Source organism: Oryx dammah, unplaced genomic scaffold (assembly GCF_014754425.2).
Source record: "Oryx dammah isolate SB20612 unplaced genomic scaffold, SCBI_Odam_1.1 HiC_scaffold_15, whole genome shotgun sequence".
Lineage (NCBI taxonomy): Eukaryota > Metazoa > Chordata > Mammalia > Artiodactyla > Bovidae > Oryx > Oryx dammah.
In genome coordinates this window covers 25,218,464-25,245,510 of record NW_024070199.1, presented here as the reverse complement: position 1 = coordinate 25,245,510, position 27,047 = coordinate 25,218,464, and the positions used below count along the sequence as shown (strand labels likewise).

The 27,047-nt window shown below is 41.1% G+C and overlaps 2 protein-coding genes and 1 long non-coding RNA gene across 3 annotated transcripts; 2 read left to right on the top strand and 1 right to left on the bottom strand.

Annotated features, from left to right (window-relative positions):
• Positions 1–364: 364 nt before the first annotated feature.
• SPTY2D1OS (SPTY2D1 opposite strand) lies at positions 365–1,562 on the top strand. Its single transcript, XM_040255692.1, has 2 exons — positions 365–772; positions 1,203–1,562. The coding sequence occupies exons 1-2, from the start codon at positions 704–706 to the stop codon at positions 1,293–1,295; spliced, it is 162 nt and encodes a 53-aa protein (XP_040111626.1). The 5' UTR covers positions 365–703; the 3' UTR covers positions 1,296–1,562.
• Positions 1,563–2,610: 1,048 nt separating this feature from the next.
• LOC120874327 lies at positions 2,611–5,667 on the top strand. The gene is made up of 2 exons (XR_005723635.1): positions 2,611–3,360; positions 4,044–5,667. It is a non-coding gene; the product is annotated as an uncharacterized LOC120874327 (long non-coding RNA).
• SPTY2D1 (SPT2 chromatin protein domain containing 1) lies at positions 5,642–24,744 on the bottom strand. The gene is made up of 6 exons (XM_040255688.1): positions 24,456–24,744; positions 15,276–15,390; positions 12,662–14,191; positions 10,884–11,061; positions 9,706–9,783; positions 5,642–8,760 (listed from the first exon to the last, which is right to left on the bottom strand). Exons 1-6 carry the CDS (start codon positions 24,513–24,515, stop codon positions 8,667–8,669), a joined length of 2,055 nt encoding a protein of 684 aa, XP_040111622.1. The 5' UTR covers positions 24,516–24,744; the 3' UTR covers positions 5,642–8,666.
• Between the last annotated feature and the right edge of the window lie 2,303 nt (positions 24,745–27,047).

Genomic DNA, 27,047 nt, shown 5'->3' with positions numbered 1-27,047 from the left:
TGATGCTTTTGAACTGTGATGTTGGAGAAGACTCTTGAGAGTCCCTTGGATGCAACGAGATCAAACCAGTCCATCCTAAAGATCAGTCCTGAATATTTATTGGAAATACTGATACTGAAGCTGAAGCTCCAATACTTTGGCCACCTGATGCGAAGAGCCAACTCATGGGAAAAGACCCTGATGCTGGGAAAAGATTGAAGGCAGGAGGAGAAGGGGATGACAGAGGGTGAGATGGTTGGATGGCATCACCGACTTGATGGACATGAGTTTGAGCAGGCTTCAAGAGTTGGTGATGGACAGGGAAGCCTGGAGTGCTGCAGTCCATGGGATCACAAAGAGTTGGACACGACTGAGTGACTGAACTGACTAGGCTTTGTAAGCCTCAGTTTTCTCATTGGTAAAATGGGGTAAATAATAGTACCTACCTCATATTGTTGCCATGAGATAACGCATTCAGAGAGCTTACATTGCCGCTCACTGCTCATCTGGGGGCAGTCTCTCTGACCTTCTGTGGTCCAGTCCATGTCATCATGATGTCACAATGCCCTACTAGACTCCAACTTCTCCACTAGAGAGTTGTGGATGCTTTGGAGCTAAGGACCTCTACCAACTGAGGGTTTCATGAGCACATTCCTTTGTCAAGATCTTGGTGAATAGTCTTTCACTGTGCAATCGTGTCTTAGAAATTGTTTTACTTGTTATCATGATCGTGCTTGGCTGGATGCTTTTTGTTGGATTTGCATGTTACTTGGGCACATTTCCAGAGTTCGTGGTAAGTAATGACCTTGCCTGTTAATTCTTGGTAGTCAGTCTTGGCTCTGGCTCACCCTCCCAGCTGGGATTTCTGACCAAACAGGAAAGATGGTTGCGGTCTCACCACTAATAAGAGGTCAGAATGTGGTGGGAACAAAGTTAGTTTCCCAAGCTACTTCCCATCCCATTGGGACATCTGTAAGCCTTTACCCCTCCCCTTGGTTACTTAATATCACATATTTCAAAGCATGATGGAATCTGTAAGGGCTCTGCTAGAGACATTGCCTGACTTCTGGATTTCAGGCCAAATGGATCAGTGGTTGCTGGGAGGAAAGGGAATGTGGGTATTGGTGGACGTTTGAGCAGCCCTTCCAGTCATATACAGGGGCAGTTACCTACTGGGACAATGAATAGGGCCAGCTCTGCCTCTAAGCTTCTTTTTGCCTCAGCCTCCAACTCTGAAGTGGAAAGAGAGGTGGGTTGTTCAGGAGAGCAAGACGCACCTGAGGAGCCAGCCTTTGGATGAAGATCTGCCACTCTGAGCGATTGTGATGGTCTGTTGAGATGGATTCCTCCCTTTCAAGACAACTTGATGGCACCCGGAAATGTCAACGGAAAGTTTACTTTCCTCTGGAAGATAAAATGAACTGTGAAACGGGAAAGAATTTGAGGAGCACTGCTGAGGACAGCAAGCCCTGGTTCAAAGATTTGTTAATAACTACACCTCCTGGGTATTCTTTTCAATGACTGTTCCACCTATTATTTTTTCCATGCAGACTCTATAATAAATTACACCAGCATTTTTAATGCCCCTTTTGGCAGATTCTGAAACTTGAGTTAATGTAAATTTGAGTTCAGGTCCTAACTTTGCAGCTTCCTGGCCATATGACCTTAGGAAAGTTTAATCTCTCTGAACCTCAGTTTCTTCATCCATATGATGGAGATATTCTAGTATCTTTCTGTTTTTGTGAGAATTACACTTGGAAATTCATGTGAAGCATTTAATGCAAAACTTGACAAGTTAGTAAATGCTAACTTTAAGTAGTAAATGCTAACTTAGCAACTAGGCCAAATAATGAACTAGTCAACAGACTTACTGGTGACTATGACCTTACCTACTTACCTAGGGCCACACCAACCCATTTGTGAAGCTGGAACAGATCTCTGGACTTAAGACCTCTCTCATTCATTCCACTTGACCAGCCTGTCTATAGGAAACATTAGTATCAGTGTCCTTTTAGCAAACCATCTCCTGGGTTTCTTGAATCCCACTCCATTTCATTCAGACTGGTTTTTTCAAAGATGTTCCCATTGTTAAAGAAACTTAACTCTTAAGAGTCTTAATATTATATAATATGCAATTACAGGAGCAGGTTTTCTGGGAAGCTTCTTCAGAAGGCATGGGTATCAAGCAAGTCCCAGCCCTAGATATCCTAGGAGCAGGGCATGATGGGGTTCTTTTTTTTTAGCCAAAAGCTCCAGAATTTCTATGAAAGTATCAGCCCAACAGTCAGAGCTGTGCAGGGTGGGGTTGCACGTGGAGTCACTGGGCACCTATTTAGCTTGAACCGCTGCCACGGAGAAGGCAATGGCACCCCACCCCAGTACTCTTTGCCTGGAAAATCCCATGGATGGAGGAGCCTGGTAGGCTGCAGTCCATGGGGTCGCGAAGAGTTGGACACGACTGAGTGACTTCACTTTCACTTTTCCCTTTCGTGCATTGGAGAAGGAAATGGCAACCCACTCCAGTGTTCTTGCCTGGAGAATCCCAGGGACGGGGGAGCCTGGTGGGCTGCCGTCCATGGGGTCGCACAGAGTCGGACATGACTGAAGCGACTTAGCTTCAGAAACTGTGTGCCTCAGTTTCTCCAGCTATGAAATAAGCAGAATAGCCCATCTTCCTCCTCTTCCCTTCTCAGGGAAGTCAAGAGGAGGCTTTCCCTGCATGATGAGGGTTTAGCTGTATCATTTCTGAAAATGCAAGACTTTTCTTTGAGTAGCCTAACAACAGTTATTCAGGTTATTTAAATAATTGCTTATAGTGTACATAGCCAGTGACTCCTCCCCATTAATCCATAGTGTGTTGTTTTGTTCACAGCAATGCCTTGTGCATCTGATTGCATAAAACAGGTAGTCAGACTTTTGGCAGGTGATGAGTTAATAAAGATAAGATCCCAGCTAGACCCTAACCACACAGTCACCAAAGAACAGGGCCCTCCTACTCAGAGTTCTTTAGCCCTAAAACACCTGACACCCTGGCCAACTGTCCCATACTTTCTGACCCTGACTGGTCCTCAAGGTCACAAGAGTTGATGTCACAATTGGTGTCCGAGCTCCGCCCCCCAGATAGCCATGACGAGCCACTTTAGGTCAAACTAGACCACAAAGCTCCCCAGCCAGGAGCTACCATGCTGGTCCATCCACCATCTGGTCTTGAATGAAGACAGCCCAGTTTCCAGGGCTCGGAATAGAACACCACACCTTCCAGAACCACCTGTTTCGCTCTGCACACACCACCAGCTAAGAAGCCCTGCAATGATTGTTGTCTTATGGATGCTTCTCATTGCAGGAACAATGTGGAAGGGATACAAATATCCCCCTGGAGGGGTAAGTGTGCCTTCAGCTTTGTTCTCTCTTCCTACTTTGAAAATGTATTCCCTGGGATACATGAACCAAGCACCAAAATCCAACTTTAAAAACACTCGCTTTATTTTAAAAAGTTACTCTAGCATACCTACTTCTATTGTTATTCAGTATCTATCTGTTTAGAGTTGAGAGAGTGCCCTGTGCCTCTCATGTGATCTTTTATACATCTTTTCCTGAATCTTTACTCTTAAGTTCTTTAGTGTCTTTCCAAAAACAAAAAACTGGAGATACAGAGGTAAAGATATTTCAGGCCCAGAGTCAAAGCTGGGCCTGACAGGCATGACCTGTTCTCACACTTATGGGACACTTCATATGCTCTGCCTTCAATTTCCCTTCTTAAATTAGCCCACATCAGCAACCCAGGCTTAACTGTCCCTCATCACATAAACACTGAGTGGTAAAACTGTCCTGTTGGCAGATGTCTCTGCTCTTTTCTGTTAGACCCTGGGTGTTTGCCTTTTCTCTACCACTTGTGTGTTCCCACACTGCTAAGTCCCCAGTGGCAGCTGGGCTTGGAGGCATTAGGTGAGGCAGAATGGGACATGACTACCCCTGCCTGCCCTTGGGAAGGAGGGCAGTTCCCGCAGCCCCACACCCTAGCCAACACTGGTCAAGACCCACCTGACCTCCTTTTCTCCCCCTAGACCCCAGTGGAAATAAGCAAAGATGACCCTGGTGAAGTGATGCAGCTCTGAAGCTTTCCCACCCAGCTGTACAGCTCCTGATGGTGTCACATATAAAGTAATTGCACGCTATTTTGTCATATTTTATGTAACAAGTTACCACACTTTTAACGATGAATGAAGACTTGGTATTCTGTTAGCTCAAAACAGGGAGATGGACAGCGGGGAGGTAGCTGGGGGAATGGGAGGGATTGGGTCCCCTGTTTAATAATCCATAAGACTGGCATTAAGACTAAGATCCTTAGTTCAATTTGTCCCCTATTCAGTGCCCTTGAGGAAATTCTGTAGAGCTCTTTAGACCTGTTTCCCACATAATACCTTTCTCCTGGGTCCAAGGACCAGGGTCCAGGCAGGGGTGGAAAAGAGACTGCAGCAACTTTAAGCCTGTCCTCTGGGTGGGGCTATTTCTCTGTGGCCTTTTCACAGCTGTCATTATATGGGGAAAGGGGATTTTGACATTGGGTGCTAGATACTATTCGGTATTTTAATCCTTGTAGTAACCTTCTTAGCGACTTTTTACAGTGGCAAAAATGAAGTTGGGAGGCTTAAGTACATTACCAACCCATACAGTTCTTTGTAGCAGAGATTAAGATCCAGGCCCATGTAAAGAGCATGCCAAGGAAAAGAGCTGAGCAAGAGAGACTGGGTTTTCCAAGATCTTGACCATCTTGGTTCAAATGTCTTCCTCAACTGAATAGCCCAGCAGTTGCCTTTTCTTTTAGCAGTGATCACTGCTGAGCCCGGCAGCATGGGTAGAAACAAAAGCTAACTGCCCAGCCCTCAACAGGATGCAGTTTTGAGTTCATGAGACCCAGAAAAGGTTCCCATTCTTGTCTATAAGACTCATGCAATTAAGCTGGGTGTCTGAGCCCTAGGATATTCCTAATAAGCCCTCTAAAAGTGGTTTGAGCTTTCTGACCCTAAAAGAGAAGTACATCTTTTGGTTATATAGACAGCATTTTGTTAATGACTATCGTATATGTTTGCTAAAGTATTTTTAAGTGCCTCTATGCACTGAATGGTTTACCCTTTTTAATAGAACAAGTGAATTCAAAATTTATATGCAGAAATAGGATACCAGTATCTTTTATACTTGTATGACCTAGAGTCAACACATTACAGAGTGCATACATTCTCTGGCTGCATGGCTGCACCCACTTGCCTCATAAATTCCTAAGGACTCATCTTCCCAGTTATCTCAGGCTCTTTTTATTATAGGGTATTGGAACTGCTCAATTTCTTGAAAAGAGGTGCTATATACCCAGTTCTTCTTCCCTTGTTCCCTGAGTATATCTCCAAACTGTTCTCCTAACTTGTATGTCTGATACCAGAATAGTTCTCTAAGCTGGTGGGACGAGAGGGAAGAGGTGTCAGTGGCAGGGGCTGAGCGGACAAGAATGGGTAAGGGAGAAGGAACGGAGGTGTGTGTGTGTGTGTGTGTAAGGAGGTAAATCCATCTCCAAGTCTGATGAGTCTGCTGGGGTTTCTAGCTGGAATAATATTCAGGGTGATGAAATAAGGAATATGAGTTTTGTTAAATAAATGCAAACCAGTGAAAATATCAATAAAATATTTTTAATGCCTACAATTTCTTTTATACATAATTGCAAAACTTTTATCTGTATATGCAAAAGTAGATTCTCTTGCAGGTCAACAGCACCAGAAAACAAGCTATGCTATGTAAATGTTTCTTTAAACTTGATTTGTCCATTATGTAAAAGACATGGATTTAATAACTTCAAAGAAATCTATATCCCACTCTTAATCATACACTAACACCTGAATATTTCCTCACATCCACTCACAAAATAAATAGTAGTCTAATATATTCAGCACATTGAAAATAAAACAACCAGTCTCTATATATTTATTCTCTTTCCAAACATGTTTTGGTCTCCTGTTATATCTCAGAAGTGTATTAATAGCTGCTTTTAAATTATAAAATACAAAACGGTAATTTATTTCTTGGAGAAGATCTTAGGGATTACATTAAAAAATGAAATTTTGAGTTCCCATAGACTTTCTTGATAACAGTCTTTGAACCTTCTCATGGCACACATGTAAGGCTGCCTGTGACATGTGGTACCCTGGCCTCCAAATGGACATAATTGCATTTGTGGTTTAGAGAAAATACAAAGACAAGTTCTGAAAGTAGCTTTTAAAGAAAAAGTGCCCCCTGCTTTAACATAGCAACATCTAAAGCAAGTGGGACTGTGCAATCAGAGCTCTACTGAGTTTTATGAAAACTACTTTCCCTTCACATCATGTTTGAGAATGCTGCATCCATGATCACGTAACATTATTACAATAGTGAAATAACATTACTACATTCATGACTTAACATTACCCAATAAAAGGCACATCTTCAAATATTAATAAAATCTGAAAATCAAAAGAGGATACATTAAAAATCAAGCACTTAATTTGTAAACCTTGATAAAATAACAGCCTATTCCAGTTTCTTTAAAGATTTGTGAGCTGTTTAAGAGTGGTCAGGAGTTATAGAACAAAGTGGAAGACAGGATTTGGAACAAGGCCAAGATTAAAAGATTCAGAACCTTTTTTTTTTCATGAGCTACATACAGAAGCGCTCTTTTATAATGTTGATGTTGAAGAAAACGGAAATCAACATCTGTATCATAGCAGAATGCAACCCGAGTGATTACATAAGGATCTTTTCTACCAAGTCCTGTAAATTTTAGCTAGCATAATGGTGCCTTTCTGTACAAGTAACTGCACAATGTCATTGAGTAAAGTGCTAATAAGCTTTAAGCCACCAGCAATCTTTCAGCTATGACAAGCACTTGACTGTGATTACATATTTCAGAGTCTGAATATTAAAATGTATATATATTCAAGCAAACTTGTGAAGCGGAAAAAAAAAATCACATAAGGGACAGCAAAGGAAATAATGTTCCAAACCTGTTTTATTACATGGTATATCACACTACTCTTGAATCATTAAAAGTATTTGAGATAGGTGAGAGGCAGTCTACAGGCTTTTCTGCCACCAGTGTTTTAACAGTTATATGTGATCATTAATAGTGGTTATCTATAACACCCCATTGTAGAGAAAAAGCAAGCTCTATAGATAAAAAAGAATACACAAAAACAACTTTCAGATCTTTTGAAGAGTCAATCTTCTTGTAGGATAACCTCTCCTACTTCCTGATCCCCACTAACGGATGGCTTAGGACAGCCACAAGGTTTATTATAGAATTTTCTACAAGCTTACGTCCCATTGTCCCCAGTCCTCCACTCAAGAGTCAGGGACACATGCTCTCTGGCATCATCACACCTCATTTTCTATAGCTGACCTTCCTTGAGACTTGGCTTCTCTCCAGCCAGAACCTAGGTCAGCCTGATTGGAATTGCTTAGACTTGAGGCTTAAGAGATATAACAAGTCTACAGATACGACTTGAAGAAAGGTAAGAATGAAGACATTCCACAGCCTAGTAAGCACAGTAACAGGGAACATCCTCCTCTACCTGGGATAAAATCTCTTCACAGTGCATAGTTTGAAATAAAAGTGCAACATGGGCAAAAAGAGAAAGTGGTGGCCTTGATACACATGAATTTAGTTTTTGGTTTTTTACCATTAATCGCTAAAGAATTTAAGATAAAAATAGAGTCATTAACACAAAAAGGTAAAGGGCACCTTGAATTCCAAAATATCCTTACAATGGGGAGTGGAATGAGGCGGAGGGGAACCTCACATGTCACTTCCTTACGTCTGAAACTATTACTCTTCCAAATCTAATGTTTGAATAAAATAAGTATTTTTTCAATATAAAAATGAAATTTTTAGATAAAAATCAAACAGCACAGTGACCTTGTCTATTTTACACCAAAAAAACAGTAAATCTGAAAGTAAAATCTGGAAGAGAATATTCTTAAACAAAAATGGCATAACTTGTATTTTAACTTGGAAAATTCTGTTAATTGCCTAATCACCTAAGTTAGTGAATGAGAATGCTCAGCATCCAATCCATGAATAATGCAGAATACAATTTATTCTACTTTTTACTTTCAAAGTCACAGAAATGACATCCATATAATTATAACACCTACTCTACATTTTCAAGTTCTCAATCCAAACATAGAGATTAGGACTGGTCACTTTATTGCTGGCAGCATTCCTGGAAGGGCCAGGTTCCTCATCAAAACACAAATTTGACTGGGAGCCAGGCAGCGCTGTACTCACGCATCAGCAGAATTATGGAAGTAAAGGAGCAATCCATTATTTTCCTTTTTAGAGTAGCAAAGGAATAATACAAGATTGGCTGAATTGTGAGCGGCCCCACATGAGAGTGCATAGCTCATGAGGATCAAGGCTGGCTCCTGTGAATAGTTAGCTTCGTAAGAGCACTCACTGGGCATTATGTCATCTGCATTATGATTTCACCCTGCAAAGTATGTGAAAATACTTTATGCTCTAACGACAGCCTGCAGATAGATGACAGTATGCATTCCTTCTCCTTGAGTACCCAACTAGAATTCTAAAATGATAAGGGGCTTCTTCAGTCTGAAGGCAGGACATCCTTGCAGCAGTCTTCAGAAGTTCACAAAAATAAAAGCAGCAGCTAACGCTTCTTCAGCTTTTTGGCCTTTCGACGTCTCATTTCTTCTTCTTCACGTCTCATTTCCTCTAAATCTTCTTGCATACCTAATCTTAAGCTGTCAGGAAAAAAAGCAGGTATTTGTCAATATACATGAAATTATCACGTTCTTTAAAAAGCAAGACTGAAATTTCAACTGGGAGCTTACATGGAATGCGCTGATGCACTAAAAAGGCCTCAAGGCTTTACCAGTGAAAACAAGACTAAGCAGGAATATTTCTTTTTACCAGGAGCCACTGCTTCAAGTTATAGTGGAAAAAAGACCTTACATACAACTCAACAGAAAACACCTGAATATTCCCATTACACTAATAAATATAAATCATCTCATTAGCTTTAAAAAATAAAGAACAAAAAACATTTATGCAATAAGTAAGAGTGTATTCTTGTCTCTTCCCAACACTCTAGTTTGCTATTTTATCTAGTTAGAGGACAGAGGGCAAGAGGGAGAGAGAGGTTTAATATTTGGGTTGAGAATGAGGTGAATTATTTCACCAAGTTAACACTATAAAGGAAGTAATCACTTGTTACCCCTATACAAGAAATGATTATTTGTTTGATAGCCAAACAGGAATCCAAAATCAGGAATATAATATCCCTCATCAGGTCCTTGAGGTCAGTGGCAGTACAGGTCAGCAAGACTGAGATGTATCTCATGTGGACAGGGAATTAAGGATGGGAAAAGGAAAATAACAACATGCAACAGCGCGATCTGGGGAGCTCTAGCATTTACTGTGTGCCTACATGGGTGAGGTGTTGCACTGTGCAACATGCACGCATGATCTGAATCCTCACAAAACTGCAGTGAGGAAAAACAGTACATTCCCAGCTTACAAATGGGAAAACAGATTTTAAAGGCTAATTTGTCTGAAGCCCACAGCAAGTAAGCAGGATTGGAATTTAAACTGAGTGGCCCAAAGCCCCAGCTCCCAAGGATGCATCTGAAGCAGGGAACAGGAATTTTTTAGGAATTTCCACGCATGTATAGCTTGTGTTTACTTACCTCTTCGCTTCTTCTTTCTGCTGCTCCTTCCAACTACTCTCCATGTAACGTAAGGCATAATCGCTTTCATCTTTGTATCTGGTAAGAAAAAATCGAAGTTGTTAGGAAAAAATAACCCAACTTTCTAAAAGAACTACATCTTCTTGTAGACTAAATCAAACATACATTTAGGATTACTCTTCCTTGTTTGCAGGGAGTAGGGTGGGCAGAGGTTGGGTAAAGGGGAGTTTCTGAAGTAAAGATAAATTATATGAGCCCTTCTAATTTCTCATATCTGTGACATCAGAGGAGAAAACAAGTGCTGACTAATTTACACATACAGTTGGCCCTCGAACAACATGGGTGTGAACTACATGGGCCCTCTTCCACAAAGATTTCTTTTTCCTGCTACAGTAGGGCACCATAATTGGCTGCATCTATACGCATGGAGCCGCAGGGAGGGAGGAATCATCCATACAGAGGGCTGACTCTAAATTACACATGGATTTTCCCCAACCCTCACACTGTTGCGGGTCAACTGTATGTCACCTCATTTAATCCTCCCAAATGTCATCTGAAAAATAACTGACTTAAGTTTATCCAGCTAGTAAGCTATGAACTTTAATCCCCGATTTTTCCTCTCCATCAGTGCTTCTCAATCTTTAAGGCTGCTGTGAACCCCTGGGGAACCTTATAAAGCTAGTCTGGATTTAGATCTAAGCTGGGGCCTTGCAAGCCTGCATTTCTAACATGTTCCCAAGTGATGTCAGTGCTGTTGGTTCCATGGTGCTGTTCAGGGACCACACTTCTGCATAGCTTTTACACCAAAGAAAAGCAGGTGTCAGATCAGACTTTCAACACAGCTCTGTGGATGGTTTTCTGATTTCAAAGCCAATCCCTTTCTACTATACCAAGCTGCTTCACTCTTATCAAATATACATCTTATAAGGACAACAGTTAAATAGGCCCTTATACAAGTAACTACATAATTTTGCATTAATTCTTAAATACCAAGTGCCAAACAAGTAAATCTAAACAATCATTGAAGGATTCCTAATTAAGAATTGTATTCAATGCCTCTACTATTAATGTTTATTTTTCCCCCATAGAATGGATTATTCAAAATAAAAGTGTATATATATACACACATATATTTATATATAACTATAAATATATATATAAATCTTCTTTATCCTTACTTTTTTCGGTCATAGCCAAAGATTTCTCGAATGTGCTTGGATATTTCTTCCTGAGGTTCTCCTTCATCTTCAATAAAGTCTTCCATTTCAGAGTCATATTCTTCTTCTTCATCATCTTCCTCCTCTTCATAGTCTCGCTGCCTTTTGTAACCACTAGGAAAGGGAAGCCTTTGAGGACCTAAGAATAAAAAGGCCGTTATTTATAAGAGTAGTAAAATTTAATAGTCCCAACAAAGTCCTATGCAAGCTGAGATACTAAGAACTCATTAAGATGGCAGCCTCAAAAACCAGAGCCAGCAGGCTGGCCCCCAGCCAGCTGAATTCACTACTCCAATCCTCTCTGTTGCTTCATGGTACTCAACAAGGAATACAATTTCTGTCTGTCCCAAGACTTACCAGAACTGTTATATTTTTCTAGCTTAGTAGTTTCTATTCTTTTGGATTTAAAAGACTAGTAAAATTTCTTAAAAAGAAAAAAAAGTTACAAATCACTGAAGGAACACAGATTTTAATCTTGCCAAAAAAAGACACCAAAGGTAACAGTCTATTTATGATCATAATTCCATTACAGTTTTTAAAAGTCCAGTGAAGTATGAAAGATTCTCAGAAATGGATCATTGTTAGAACTGAGCAAGTCTGACTAAAAGGAAAAACTTACCACACCAACCTTATTTTTGTCATTTTGCCAAAAGACTGATTTAAAATTTTGCAAAAGACAGGCACTGATCAACAGACTGGTATCTGGCAACAACTGCTTTCTAGTCCTTGATTACAGACACTCCCTTTGTTGTTCTACAGTTGTTTTTAATATGCATGGCTTGTCTCCTCAGCTCAGAATTCCTTAACTTCAGCACTTTGACATTTTGGGTCAGCTGTTTGTTGGTTATGAGGAAGCTGTCTGTACAAGGAAGGGTAACAGCATCCATAGCCTCCATCAACTAGATGGCAGTAGCATCCCATCCCCACTTGTGTCAATCAAAAATGTCTCCAGATGTTGTCAAATGTTCACTGGGGATCAAAACTGTCCTTGGTTGAGAACCAATGTTTTGACAAAAGTAGGAAGTTTAACACATGGAATATCATCTTTTGTTTCTTTTTATATTCTCCATGGTGTCTAACAAGTGCTTCAGCAAATCCTTACTACCGTGAAAAAAACGATGATCTAGCAGTTAATAGGTGCCAACAATGATCCCATACCTTGGGACAGTAGATCCCTGTCTAGGGCGGGTAGCTAGGTAGCTAGGGCCACGATGAGGAACAGAAACAAGGACAGTCTGAAATCATTCCTGGCGTATCATGGGTGCTCAACAATATTTGATGGAATCAGTTATGCACCAAAAGGCTTCAAGCTTATAAATGCACTCCAGTCCCTGAAGACAGGCACCTACAGTCTTCATGAAGAGGTAAAGATGAATTCATTCACTGAACCACAAAAGGCATATACAATATATACTTATCCTATCAAACCACAAAAGGCATATACAATATACACTTATCCTATCATATAAATTCCATAGCTAAGCTTATTGCACTTGGAGACATTACAGAGGTGAACAAATAGGGCTCCAGATAAGTCTCTTTCTAAAGACTTTTCCAAGCCATAGTTATTAAAGGAACTCTCTGGCACAGGGCAGACAAAACATCAGGATTCTATCAGCACAAGAATACATTTAAACGCACATAGAAGAGCTCACAGCATCTTTGGTTCTATAAAACAAAGCATTCTTTCCAATTTCCTAGTGACAAATAAATACTTTTAGGATAAGGGGAAATCTTACCATGGGCAGATCTGTAGCCAGATAAGGATGGCTTCATTCCATTCATCTGTCCATTGCTGGGCCGGCTGATTATATTCTTGGAAGAAATTGTTTCTGAGACAACAGTGCACTTGGGCTTCAGAGGGGGACCTGAGGTATTAACTGTTCGCCCAGGTCCCAAGCTGCTCACTGGTCTACCGGGGCCTGAGCTGCTGACAGGTCGTCCAGCTGGAGCTGGGCCACTGACTGACCGGCCAGGGCCACTGACTGACCGCCCAGGGTAGCCTGAGCCACTCACTGGTCGTCGGAGGTCATGCAGACTGCTTATAGGCCGCCCAGGGCCCCCAGAGCTGCCCACGGGTCGCCCAGAACCACTGGAGCCACTGACAGGTCGCCCAGGGCCGCCTGAGCCGCTTGCAGGTCGACCAAGGCCACTTGTACCACTGACTGTCCGTCCTGGGGGACTGAAGTCACTGGCTGGCTTCCTGTTCCCACTGACTGATCGCACGGGTCCTGAGTTGGAGCTGCCATTCTGGCGCTTGGGCATGGGGCCAGAACTAACCGTGGGCCGGGCAGTCCCTGTGCTAGGCCGCCCAGGGGCTGAGCTGGAGCTGCTGCCTGGCGGCCTGACACCTGGACTCTTGGCCTTATTGTGTGGGGTGGCCATGGGTCCAGGCCTGGAATGGCTAGGATGGGGAGGAGATTTTTTGGCTTTGTGCTCGGTAGCAGATTTCTGAGGCCCTTTAGCAGAAGTCTTTGGGACACTTGGTGAATAGGTGCTGGGGTAGGGCTTTCCAGCCCCATTGAAAACAGGTCTATCACGGCCCTCATGAAGCGAGGGTTGGGAGCAACTGCCAGGGGCTACTTTGGTCCTCTCCCCTGGCACGGATTTGGACGAAGACAAATGCAAGCGTTTCTCATCAGCTGGGCTGGGTCTGGGTTTCTTCTCAGGATGAGGAAGGACAGTACCCTTGCAAGGAGGATGCGTGTCTCCGTTGCCTCTGCTAAGCTTTGTGCCCACACCTTCTTTCTGAGAGGGTGCTCTTCTGGTTGGCAGCAGTCTTGCATCTGTCTCAGGTGTCCTTTTCCTCCGCTTTCGTTCAAGGAATTCTCGCTCCCTAAGTTCTTCTGCAGTCATAGGCCGCTCTTCCGTCTTCTTCACGACCTTTATCTCCACCGGCTCGTACTGCTTCTTCTCAGCGAGCCTGAGTAGATCACTGAAGTTCATGACTGGTGGGGCACTTTTAAGGGGGACCTTTGGTTTGCTTTCAACTTTGGGAGGTTCTTGTTCTTCCTCGTACTCCTGCTCTGACTCTGCTTGATTGTATTCTAAGAATTCATCCTCTTCTTCCATCTCGTACTCTTGGTCTGCTCCCTGGCTAGTGTGACTTTGCATTGCCTGCCTCTTCTTTGACTTTTCCTCAACAGGAATCCCATTGTAACCGTGGAAATTATCCTTTGTCCTCTTGGCCATAGCTCTTGCTTTCTTGTCATGTTTTAGCTCAATTCGCTTTTTCACTAGTTCTTCTTTTCTCCTCTTCTCTTCTAAGGCTGAAAAAGACAAAACAACACATTATTTCAAGGTCTTGATAAAACTGTACGTTTATCTGAAATCAGTAGGTGGCCAAAACCAAGCAACATTCAAGCTACAGTTTGAAGACATCTGAAAACTTCTAAGAATCAAATGAGGAAGTCATTCAAACAAGTATCAATGAGTCATCTTTACACAATGAGTGGATCACATATGAGTTTTTCTATATGACTAAGCAAGAGACAGTCTTGGCTTTTAGCTTTAAATACAGAAAGCAGTTCATACTAAATAAATATACCAAGTTAAGAGAATACTAGTACCCACGTAATAGTTATTAATTATGAATCAATGGATACTCAGACTTACTGAATCCATTTCCTTGTCATTTGCATGAAGTAAAACTATTGCTTGAGTTTACTGGTTTTCAAAAACTATCCCTATTTTAACCTTTTAGATAGTACTCTCTATATTTAAAAAAATTAAAGCACAAAGTAGGTAGAAACAGATTCAAAACTAAGGTTAAGAGGGAGTTTCCTGTGGTCTGGTGGTTAGGACTCAGCACTTTCACTGCTGTGGTCCCAGGTTTAATTCCTGGTTGGGAAACTAAGATCCCACAGGCTGTACAGTACAGGCCAAAAAAAAAAAAAAAAAAGAGGAAAAAACCCACAAAAATAAACAAACAAAAAACAACAATAGTGGAAAGGAATATTTTTTAAATGTCTATATGTGTATAACTGAGTCACTTTGCTGTACAGCAGAGATTGATACAACATTGTAAATCAACTACACATCAATTAAAAGTACAAAGAAAAAAAAAAGAACCAAGGGACAAGAATGGAATTCTTACTGGAGTTGCTAATATGATCAATTAGAAGATATGGTCACTATTCTCAATAGGCTTTTAATTTAAGAGGAAATAAAAGATAATATCTATACAAATGACCAACACAAGAACATATGTAATACTACAAATACAGCTGACTCAGACACATACACAACAAATCCATTAGCCGCTTATGGTATTACAAGCATCCCTTGGTTAGTTACAAGCCAGTTGTGAAGACAGAAGACTTTAGAACTGAGAATAAGGCTATAGATTCATACCTTTTCGTCTGAGCTCCTCTTCTTTCCTTCTGAGAAAAGCCTGGACAGCTGCTGACTGGACACCCTTAACTTTTGGGTCTTTTTTGGGAGGTCCCACTGCCAAACTGTATCTTTTCTGAAAATAAAAACAGAGTAAAAGTTACACACAATTAACTCTGAAACAATAGAGAGGTCTAAATGTTGACTGAAAAACCTATTCTGAGTAATTAAGAGACCACATAACCCTCATGAAAGCTCAGCTATAAAATTTCAGGCTAAAAATGATTATATATGCCTGTTTCCACGTGCAGAGTCTCTTTAAACATCTTCAACAATACATAAATGAACAACTCACAGAAACATCATTTTCAAGCTATTTTCCCAAAAAGGTACCTGGACTGTGGGAATTGAAAAAAATCACCACTAAAACAGACTGTTCTAGAATTCTGATTTAAAAGAATATCCTTTTTCAGAACTTTCCAAGTCCATGGTAGAAAAAACTATCACAACTGTTTTCCTCCTGAGTACCCAACTCATGGTTTTCAGCTGCTACACTGGTTATCTTGCCTACAACATTAAATATTGAGATCCTACTGTGATCTCAGGCAAAGGAGATGGCAAACCATAGCTAAAAGGCATTTCAAAGAAACTGAAGCAGCAAGAAGGGTCCAAGTCTCTGTAACCTTTAAGTGTAGCTCTATGTTCATTAAATATTAATTCTCCACACAAATCCTTTCAGACAAGTTTCCAGATCACCCAAAAGGTACTAACATCATCTTGGAACAGATGGTATTTCTCTGGTCTTTGATTTTTATGCAATTGCACTAGGAAATGACTAAAACTAGAATAACGCTAATTTAAACCATAAAAGGAAAAATATTTTCATTTTATAACTATCATTAGAGAAGTATAATTAAACAGAGCTAATAACTCAGACCAGGATGATTAATCTCTAGGGCCATTTCACATTAAACTTACAGGCTAGGAAATAAGAATTTTTTAATGCCCTTCTTTCATCTTAGGCAGCTGACATTCTTATCCACTCAGCCTTGCTGCTGCGCTGGTTTAAAAAGAAACGTTAACCTATAAGAACAAATTGAGCTACTAAGGAACCAAAAAAGTGACTCCCAAAATGTGTATCAAATTCCTGGAGGAAAGCCAAAGGACTCCTGTTTACTATACAGCTGCCAAACAGAAGGCATCTTGAAACAGGCTGGAAGTTCCAGCTAAGTTAGTCTACCCATGAAGCAGCTGGCCAAGAAAGCAGGCCCTAATCCAACCTGAAAATCCTGCGCGATGGCAATGCTTGAGACCTGACACGTCCCTCACACAGAGAAATCCCAAGAGAGCATCCAGATTCCTTTCCCAGTCACCTTGGCTGCCACAGTGAAATTCTTTAACAAGTCCCTATCTTTGTAAATTTAGTTGCAGGCCCTTTCCATAGTGGATTGGGGCCCAAGGTTTAAAGGAGAAAAGGAGAGGGAAAGGAAGATAGGAGAAAGAGAATACTGCTTACCTAATTATATAGACATAAAATCTGTCGTGGTTACAAGAACCTCAAACATCGGCCTTATTCATAGGAAACTCATATTTTCTTAACAGAAGGGCTACTGTGAAGATGATTCAAGTTGCATAAGACACATAAACTCATAAGCAGAGGCACACACTCACATCAGGTAGATATATAAGAAGAAGGATGCATTTGTGCTGCCAAGCTCCAAATATTTCTCTCCCTGCCAACTATATAGCCCAGATTCACCTGCCAAACTGAAGCTTAATATAGGGGTCCCCCTGCCCCAAAATACCAATCTTAATGTTAATTACTTAAAATAGGATTAGTTTGTTATCTAGGTATTGTAACAGCAAATGAGCACTTCCTAATTTGATTTCAGGGTCGATATCTTTCTTCCTAACCTGGCACTTAAATAGGTAGGTAGTGGGTTATGTATTTTTGACTAGAGACACCAAAAGAGAAAAATAGTGCCAATGGGATATAGTTTAATAGTGTGTTTAGTAAGCTTCCATATCACTGTCATGATTTTTGCCCTTTTAGTATGTCAACTGTATTATTATTTACTAATTTTAAGAAAATATGTAGATTGAACACCATGACTTATTATTGCACCTTTACCTCAAGCAATAATACTCATGAAATGACAGACCTGAAAGGCTAGTTCTATTTTCCCAAATTCTATCAAAATATAATTTAAAAAATATGCATCTATGAGAATAAAAAGTATTTATGAGTCACCTAAAATCATGGTGACAGCCACAGCTATGTTTACTGCACTTTGGGAAACACCAACTGAGGAACATAAACCCCGGAAAGGTGGAAATCAAGAAAGCAGCAAGGGAGGGGGTTCAGGAACTCAGATTCACTCAGAAGAGAATCCCAAAGACTCACTTAGCTTTCTTCCAAGTATACACCTACTTTCATCAATTCACATGCCAACTTCAAATTCAGCTTTGTTTAAAAAAAAGACCTCCAATCCTTTAGGATACTTACTAAGCTGGCCTCACATTGAACTCAACAATTTTGCTGTCCTTGTCCTGTCCCTACGATGGAGAAGGAATTCAATAAATTTATAAAATGTCTTATTTTGTGGGTCTGCTGGGAAACAATTTAAGTAGGACAAAGTCCTACTTGATGAGGCTTGATCTTATTTACTGACTTGAGCTGAGTCATAATTAATAGTTTCTTACATCCTCTGTAGCTCGATGCACTCAAAGGCAGATACCAGGAGAATATTAAAATATTCTCTTAGGCAAAATTTAGATCAAAATGTAGACATTTGGGGCAGGAAAAAAACGGGGGGCTAGGCCTCCAGAGACAGTGATCTTTTTTAAAACATTTTTAATGAGATACAATTCACAAACCATAAAATCCACCATTTAGTGTGTACTAGTATATTCCCAGAGTTGTACAACCATCACCACTATCTATTTCCAGAGCATTTTCACCTTCCCCAAAAGAAATCCCTTACCCTTCAGCAGTCATTCCCCATTCCCCTCACTATGGCCCTGGCAGCCATTAATCTTCTTTCTGCTTCTGTGGATTTGCCAGTTCTGGACAGTTCATATAAATGAAATCATGCATCCAGTGTACACACATAGTGATTGATAATGCATCATAAAATAAAGTCTAGAAGCCATAGATACTATATCAGTTCAGTTCAGTCGCTCAGTCGTGTCCGACTCTTCGCGACCCCATGAGTTGCAGCATGCCAGGCCTCCCTGTTCATATAGATAAGTGATTATTCAAAGTATCTAAGATTTTCCAATTCAAAAAACTTTTTTTTCTCTATCTGCTCCAGAATTTCTATGAGAAACTCTATCCCATCAGACTTTACTGGACACTGAGAAATGTCATCACAAAATATGTTACTACCCAAGGCTTTATTAGGCTGGAGTAGAGAGACGGATTCAGGTTTTATAGATGGCAAACCTTATTCACATCCCATTCCTGACGGACTACAGTATTAACTCCAGCCTGAGTTTCCAGCCTGTCCTACAAATTTCAGACTTGCCAGTCCCCATAATTATGTAAGCCAATTTCCTAGAACATATCCTACTGGTTCCGTCTTTCTGGAGAACCCTAACTGCTGCAGTGGTCTTTTGTATTAATATCTTACCACTTTCACTTAATGTTTTAAAGGTTCATGCTGTAACATATGTCAGTACTTCACACCTTTTCTGGATGAATATTTCATTTTATGGATCATACCACATTTATCTAATCATCAGTTAATGGATATGTAGGTTGTTTCTGCTTTTTGGCTATTATGAATAAGGCTCTGTGAACATATGTATACAAAGTTTTCTGTGAACGAATGCTTTACTTTCTCTTGGGTCTTCTTAACATTGAGCTGGCTAGACTTTTGAAACAGGGGTTGCAGTCAGACCCTGGTATTAGCAGATTTGCTGTAACAGAACATTTTATTGGACAGTTTTCTCCCTCCTCATGGGGCGCCCAGCAGAGAACCATGTTTTTAAAAGAAAGCTTCAGGCTGGGATTACACTGTATGCCATGTAACAAGGCAGGAGAACTATTTGGCACTTTCTCCCACATCAGATGGTCACATTTAGCTCTAGCAGCAACACATCAAGATGTACCCATCAATTCTGAATCTGATTCAAGGCACCAGGCTGTTTCATTGTTTGAGCTTCATGAAAAGCAGCTGGACAAGAGTTCCTTTTATCCTAAGTGTATCCATTTTATTACACTGCAGGCCAACTCAGTCATTCTGCTGGGCCCCAGTGAATGATCCACAACAGTGAAGCTTATGCCCTCTAAATGTAGTATCAGAGATTTTGCCAAGATTTGTAATTCTGAAGCCAAGAGACCTAGAAAACATTAAGTCACTTTAAACATATGTGTTCCTTGCACTGAAACCATACTGTCACAGTCAGATTAAGAAAATCAAGAGTTTTCAGTGTGGAAATACATGTTCACCAAATATGTTATTAATATATAGGAATCAACAGCAATTCCTTCTTGAAAGTTCTTTACTCAAGAGAGAATATATTGTTGTAAATGTAGAAAATAAATATTCTGATGATTTTATATAGAGATTTATCACTGGTTAGAAATCAGAGTTAGAAATATTCAAAGGATATATCCTTAACTTTAATAACTATACAACTTATACAATCCTCTCAATACATCGTAGTCAAGAAATGAATGCAAGCCTGGAAAACCACAGATATGCATTAGGCTTGCTTACCTGGGTGGCTAAGAGAGTGAAAATAAAAGCACCAAAAAGCATGCTATTCAAGACTGCTAAGAGGTCAAATATAAATTTTACTATTACTGTTTATAAAACTATACTTGATTATAAAGTATAGTATCAGATAGATACCTCAGAGTCTCTAGTTCAACTTCATGTTAGAAATGGCCCAAAAAGGACAACTGTATATTTACTGGCTATCACTCATACCATTTGTAGCAAAGACTGAATTAGAATCTAGATCTCCTGACTCTGGGGCAAAAGTTTCCCTATTACAATGTGCCTCACTTCTAACTTAATCCCAACACTTTCATCTCTAGCTCTAACTTCATTCTACATGCCCCTCCTTAACTTCCACCTGCTTCCTAGACAACGCCATTACTCCAAACAAGTGCATCACAGAACCTTCCCCCAATCTCAGACCCTATTTCTGTTAACCATGCTGGCACTCTCCCAAACAGCCTGCAAATCTCTATTCACCAGTTTTCAAATGCTGTTAGTTTAGCCTTTAAATTTCTCTCCTATCAGATTTTACTGTACAGAGAGAAGTGTCATCAAAAAAACAACAGGGTTACTGCCTAAGGCTCTATTAGGTTGGAGTTGGAGGTAGGGAACTAGATGGATTCAGGCTTTATAGATGACAACCTTCCTTCATCACCCCATTTCCAATAGACTCTCCTATTCAACACAGGGTCATGATTAAGAAAACTCTGGAGCCACTTTGCCTGGACTAGGTTCTCTGCTCTGCCATTACTAGCCCTGCCACTTAGCTGTGTGACTTTGGAAATGTTTCTTCGTCTCCCTGAACCTCAGTTTCCTTATCTGTAAAACAACCTTCCTTATATGGTTACTATGATAATTAAACTAATTAATATATAGAAAGTGCTTAGAACAGTGCCTGGCACAAAGTAAGCATTATAAATGCTAATTGCTGTTGTTATTATCCTTACTATTCATAAAGAGATTGCCTAGGTAGGGATGGGAAAGAGAACAGACTCTCCGTGGGGCAATATTACAGATGGACAAAAAGCACATGAAAAGATGCTCAACAGCACTAATTATTAGAGAAATGCAAATCAAAACTACAATCAGGTATCACCTCATAGCAGGCAGAATGGCCATAATCAAAAAATCTATAAACAATAAATACTAGAGAGGGTATGGAGAAAGGGGAACCCTGTTACACTGCTGATAAGAAAGTAAATTGGTACAAGCATTATGGAGAACAGTACGGAGGTTCCTTAAAAAACTAAATATAGAACTACCTACCATATGATCCAGCAATTCCACTCCTGGGCATACATCCAGAGAAAACCATTATTCAAAAGATAACATGCAAAAAAAAAACACATGCACCCAGTGTTCACTGCAGGACTATTTACAACAGCCAAGATATATGGAAGCAACCTAAGTATCCACTGACAGAGGAGTGGATAAAGGAGGATTGGATACAATGGAATATTACTTAGCCATAGAAAGAATGAAATAATGCCATTTGCAGTAACATGGATGGACCTAGAGATTATCATACTGAGTGAAGTCAAGACAGAGAAAGACAAATATATGATAAATGTGGAAAATCCACCTGCAGTGCAGGAGACCTAGGTTCAATCTATAGGTCAGGAATATCCCCTGGAGAAGGGAATAGCAACCCACTCCAGCATTTTTGTCTGGAGAACCTCATGAAAAGAGGAGCCTGGAAGGCTACAGTCCACGGGGTCACAAAAAGTTGAGCATGAGAGTGACTAAGCATGCATATATAGCAGAGGAAACTCTACTCAGTACTCTGTAATGACCTATATGGGAAAAGAATCTAAGAGTGTATATATGTATATGGAAAACTGACTCATTTTCCTTTCACCTCAAGGGTCCATAGACCCCCAAATCTTTATATGTCTAATACCATATGAAGGCTTCCTCTTTACTTTTTGATTTGAGGGTCACACCACAGTTACAGTATCTTACCTGGGACAGTTTTCAGTCTGACTGTGAGAAAAACCATGTATCTTGCTTTGTGCACCACAAGGCATCAATTATAGTTACTTGAAACTTGCTTTTGCTAGAGGAACTCAGTGAGAAAAATATTAAGGGTAAAGTTACCAAAAATATCTTTTCCCCTTTATATATAAACAAAGCTAATAACAGTGACTGGTTACATCACCTTGATCAGCTGTAGGGTTTTTTTGTTTTCAGTTTTCCACTGGGAAAAGGCATGATGCAATCCTCCTTTGGTTTTAACCAAAATCTTTTACAGATAACTATTTCTCTTAAAAAGAAACAATATGAACGAAAGCTGTCCCAAATGGGAACTGTTCATTGTTTTTCAAGTCAGATATAGTAGACATTTCTTTAAATAAAGAGTTCAAAGTGGCTGTACAGGTGTTTCAGATTTTAGCCTCCTTTGGATTTTAGTCTAATAAACGCCAGTTTATATCCTTTCTGTAACAAAGTTGTGACAAAGGAACTTGATGACTGAAATTGAAAGTCAACTATGATCCGATCCAAATGGAAGGTGGGGACAAAGATGGCTAAAAGAGAAATACAAACCAAGCCCTAGAGAAGGATGGATAACTCAGTATTTGTGAAGCAGGGTATGTCTGTGTGGTGTGTGTGTCTGTGTGTGTGGTGTGTCTGTGTGGTATGTGTGTGTGTGTGGGGGGGTGTGTATACTATAATGCTGTTTGACTTGGATGTTGGTTTATAAGGATACTTGCTTTGTAGTACTCTCCCACTGTGCAATATGTTAGATTTCAGAACTCATAGTGTGAGCTAAAAGGTTTCACTTGGAGCTGATAAAGAAAATAACTTAAAATAATCAGATGACTTAAGATCATGGATGAAATTTAATACAATCTTGCTCTATTCCTCAATAATTTCTTTTGTGTTTTACTTTCATCTGAAGTAGAAAGATAAGGATAATAGTGCTGATAACTAAATGAAACCTCCAGGCTTACTAGCTTTTGGGTTGAGCGGGAGGGAAAAACATACTTTCATGAAGTATATGCCTATAATCATCTATGAAATTTTAAATGACCTCACCAATTTACCCATTTTCCTTTTTGCTTCCAATCTTTGTTATTCCAATCATAGATCAATAATGTATATAATCTGAAATACAGACATAATTTGAAATTTCCCACTCTAGAAATATGTACTTCTCTGTCAGCAATCTGGTTTTTAGAATAAGAAACAACTAACTGGGTTCTGGTTCTTTCACAGGATAGTCCTGGGCCTCAGGGTAAGTATTATTTTTCTCTGACCTCCACTGAAATTGAGGAGGATGTAGAAAGAAATATGGACCCAATTATGCAAAGATAAATGTTACTAGATCCAATATTGACTTGCCTAGGAAATTTACAGAGGCAGAAAATAATTCTGTCTTTCAAGGTTTCATAACTTCAAGATCATTCAGAGTATTTGAGATGGGATGTGAATACATATAAGCTGATCAATATCGGTTTTATTTATCAGTTATTTTTACATCAGTATCTTCAAATGAGTAAAAGAATGAGCACATGAGAGGAAAAAAATATTGCAAATATACAAAAATCTAAGAAATGCAGAACACATCATGAGAGCTCAATAAGATCTAGTTGAACTGACTTAAAAAGAGCGCCGTTTGAGCTCCACACCTCGTCGCTCAAACCGCAGGTATCACAATGCAATTCATCGGTTTACAGCTGGGGCTGTGGTACCATCTGAGGATCCTGAAATGATTAGTTTATGCAAAACAGCTACACCCTCGCAAACCAGGCCCTCACCACCACTACCCATTTAGATACTAAAGTCTTACACCGCTCAGCGAATTAGCAAACCTCATAGGGTAAATGGGACCTAGATTTCAAACAACAAATCTGGAAGACCACAGGTAACGGAAGCTGAAACTATTTCTCTCGTTCAGTTGGCCAAAATTTCGTGGAATCCACTCACACTCCCTTCCTAGGGAGGTGATAATTCAATCACCTGGTTGGCTGAGTGGGTGGGGAACACAAGTCAAAAAACTTGTTCGGGAAATCACAAAACGTTTGACCCAAAGATCAGCGGAAAATCAGCTCAAAAACTATCAGGCCAAGCCCCTAATATTCCTGAACTCCCCAACCTCTGGGTTGAACTTTATGCCGAAGCTAGAAACTACGAGCATTAGATTCCACTACGTGCCAGGCACGGCTCTACTCACCAACTTTCACGCAACTCTAAAATACCCTAAACGCAAAGTTCAAGTTGTAGGGGTAACTAAGCCGAAACAAACCAAATCCGCTCGTCAGCACGCTCCCGCTTGCTTATCTCAAGCCCCCAGTAACTTCACCCCCCTGTACCCAGAAGTACGTGTCCAAAAGTTAAAAAAAAAAAAAATACGGCGTCCAGATTTTTCTTCTCCTGGAGCCGATGTGCTGATTCCTGGAAGTTCCAAGGACCACACACTCGGAACTTGAAGACCAGGATCTCCTACAGTCGCGCCCCGGCTGGTACTTACCGGCACGTTGTTGACACCCTGCGCTTTGGAAGCTATCAGGAGAATTTCCCTAAAGTCCATTCTGGTCGAGGAGGAGGACTGGGCCAGCCTCTCGGAGAGGAGGGAAAGCGCGCCTTACCGAAGCAACCAGCAACAGCCTAATGCTCCTTCTGGCCAACCCCTCTCCCACCCCTCCTCTGCACGACCACTTCCGGCGCTTTCCAATGCCGTCTGCCCGCCCACTTTCCTCCAGAGGCCAGTATCCTTTCAGGCCCGCCGCTTCCCTCGCGAGTCTTTGGCGTAACTTCCGCTTTCAGGCTCGAGACACGTAGAAACGTGGTACGTGGCTGCTGGCGTCGGCTCGAAGGGGCGGGACTAAGTCCCTCCCGGACCAAGGAGACTCGACCTGTAAACTGGGAGGCGTGGCCAACGGAAATAGCCGCTTCCCTGGAGGCGCTGGCGCAAGGCCTGTTTTCGTGCTCCGTGAGCACTCTCGTGCGCTAGAGCGAGGTGGGTGAGGCGTTACTCTCTGAGTGTCACGGTTGGACGCTCAGGTCCGAGACGGCGGTACCTCAACAGCAGAACCGACAGGTCTCGAGCAGGGGGTTACAGTTAGGCGTTTGTAGGCACTCGCCAGGCTGTGCAGATGCGAACGACTCCGACTGGTCCCCTGTCCTGGGAACGCTTGATTCTCCGCATCCCGGCATAGGGTGTGTGCTCACCTCCTACACAGATTGGAGGCATGTGATGTACAGAGGCGCCCGCTTACTGCTTTTGCTTCATTTTCGATTATAAGCCCCGTAGGGCAGCCAACTGTGCTTTGTGTAGTGGCTGAATGGAGAAATTTCTCACAGACCCAGGCTGGATATATTTAGTGCACTGATCAAAATGTACATATATGCCCCAATCTCACATTTGTTGGGAGTCCAGTCCTGGCTTCCTCTTAAGGGTTATTTGGGGTCTCTAAGGTCATTTCTAATTAGTGCAAAGTACACTAATTAGGCAGATAGGCTGTGGCTAAGAATAGGCGGGAATCCACCGCAGCCAAGCAGTAGGGATCTTCCAGTGTGATGAAATTGGTCCAAGACTGGTTATACTGATGGCTGCGCTATATTTTTACTAATCATCGTACTCTTAAAACAAGTCAGTTTTACAGTGTGTAAATTATCTCAATAGGGTAAATTATCTCTGGTGGTGGTATATTCGTTAAAAATCTGACTGCCAATGCAGGGGACAGGGGTTGGAGCCCTGGTCTAGGAAGATCCCACAGGCCACTGAGCAACTGAGCCTGTGCTCTATAAACTGTGTTCCACAACAAGCAATGAGAAACCTGCACACCTGCAAGGAAGACTAGCCCCTGCTCACTGCAACTATTGAAAGCCGGTGGGCAGCAATGAAGACTCAGAATAGCCATCAATCTTTAAAAAACATCATCTCAATAAGGCTGTTTAAAAGTATTAGGCAAAGCCTCTCTGTCTTCCTCTTCCAATCTAAGTTTTAAGGCTGAGGCGTGACCCTGACTACATTTCCCTGTTTAAGTTTGCCCAAACAACAGACCGAGATTAAATCTTTGTCCTATGGCAGAACTGTAGTTCGCAACGTTTTTATTCCATCTGGGAAGTCCAGCATAGCCCACGGTAGCCTATGCCATCTTGTTGTTCAGTCACTCAGTCATGTCCAGCTCTTTACAACCCCGTGGACTGCAGCATGCCAGGCCTCCCTGGCCACCACCAACTCCCGGAGCTTGTTCAAACTCATATCCATCAAGTTGCTGATGCCATCCAACCATCTCATCCTCTGTCCTTCCCCCACCTATTTTTCCTCATGCTCTCAATCTCTGCCAGCATCAAGGTCTTTTCCAGTGAGTTGGCTCTTCACATCAGGTCGCCAAAGTATTGGAACTTCACCATCAGTCCTTCCAATGACTATTCATGGTTGATTTCCTTTTGGATTGACTGGTTTGATCTTGCAGTCCAAGGGACCCTCAAGTTGTCTCCAGTACCACTAATCAATTCTTCAGTGCTCAGCCTTCTTTGGTCCAGCTCTCACATCTGTACATGACTATTGGAAAAACCATACCTTTGACTATACTGACCTTTGTCATTCCTTTCAAATACATATCAATCTGTTTTAAATAGTTCACTTGCGAAAGACCAACTCTACAAGTATTTCACCCTCATGGGATTGTGGGTTATAGGGAAGCTTGAGTATAATATCAATATATTGAAAAAACTAACATGTCAGATTCCAAATCCATTAAAAGTTAAAACATAGATTTTAAAATTTTCTCCTAGTGGTTCTCTATCCAGTAGGCAGAGTCATCCTTCAGTGGTTTCCCATTGTTCTTAGGATAAAGAACAAAATCTTAATCCTGCCATGGCTTGAAAGGACTGCTATGATTAACCTGCACCCTCATCTTTAAGGTCATCAGATAGAGTCTTTCATTTTGTTAGAAGAACCAAGCTCTTTTGTTGCCAGGCCCCTGGTATTCTAATCCCATCTGCCTGGTATGTGACCTCTAACATTTGCTGGGCCAGCTCCAACTTGTTCAGCACTCCAGAAGCTGATGGTGATGGATATCAGGGTTCAAGGGCCAGTTTTGTTGATTCCTAG

Excerpts from the sequence above, each read along its gene's own strand:
- SPTY2D1OS (XM_040255692.1), top strand. The coding sequence starts at position 704 with ATGATCGTGCTTGGCTGGATGCTTTTTGTTGGATTTGCATGTTACTTG. Across the intron at positions 773-1,202 it reads GCACATTTCCAGAGTTCGTG|CCTCCAACTCTGAAGTGGAA; the intron begins GTAAGTAATGAC and ends TTTTTGCCTCAG.
- SPTY2D1 (XM_040255688.1), bottom strand. The coding sequence starts at position 24,515 with ATGGACTTTAGGGAAATTCTCCTGATAGCTTCCAAAGCGCAGGGTGTC. Across the intron at positions 15,391-24,455 it reads AGGGTGTCAACAACGTGCCG|AAAAGATACAGTTTGGCAGT; the intron begins GTAAGTACCAGC and ends TTTTATTTTCAG. Across the intron at positions 14,192-15,275 it reads AGAGGAGCTCAGACGAAAAG|CCTTAGAAGAGAAGAGGAGA; the intron begins GTATGAATCTAT and ends TGTCTTTTTCAG.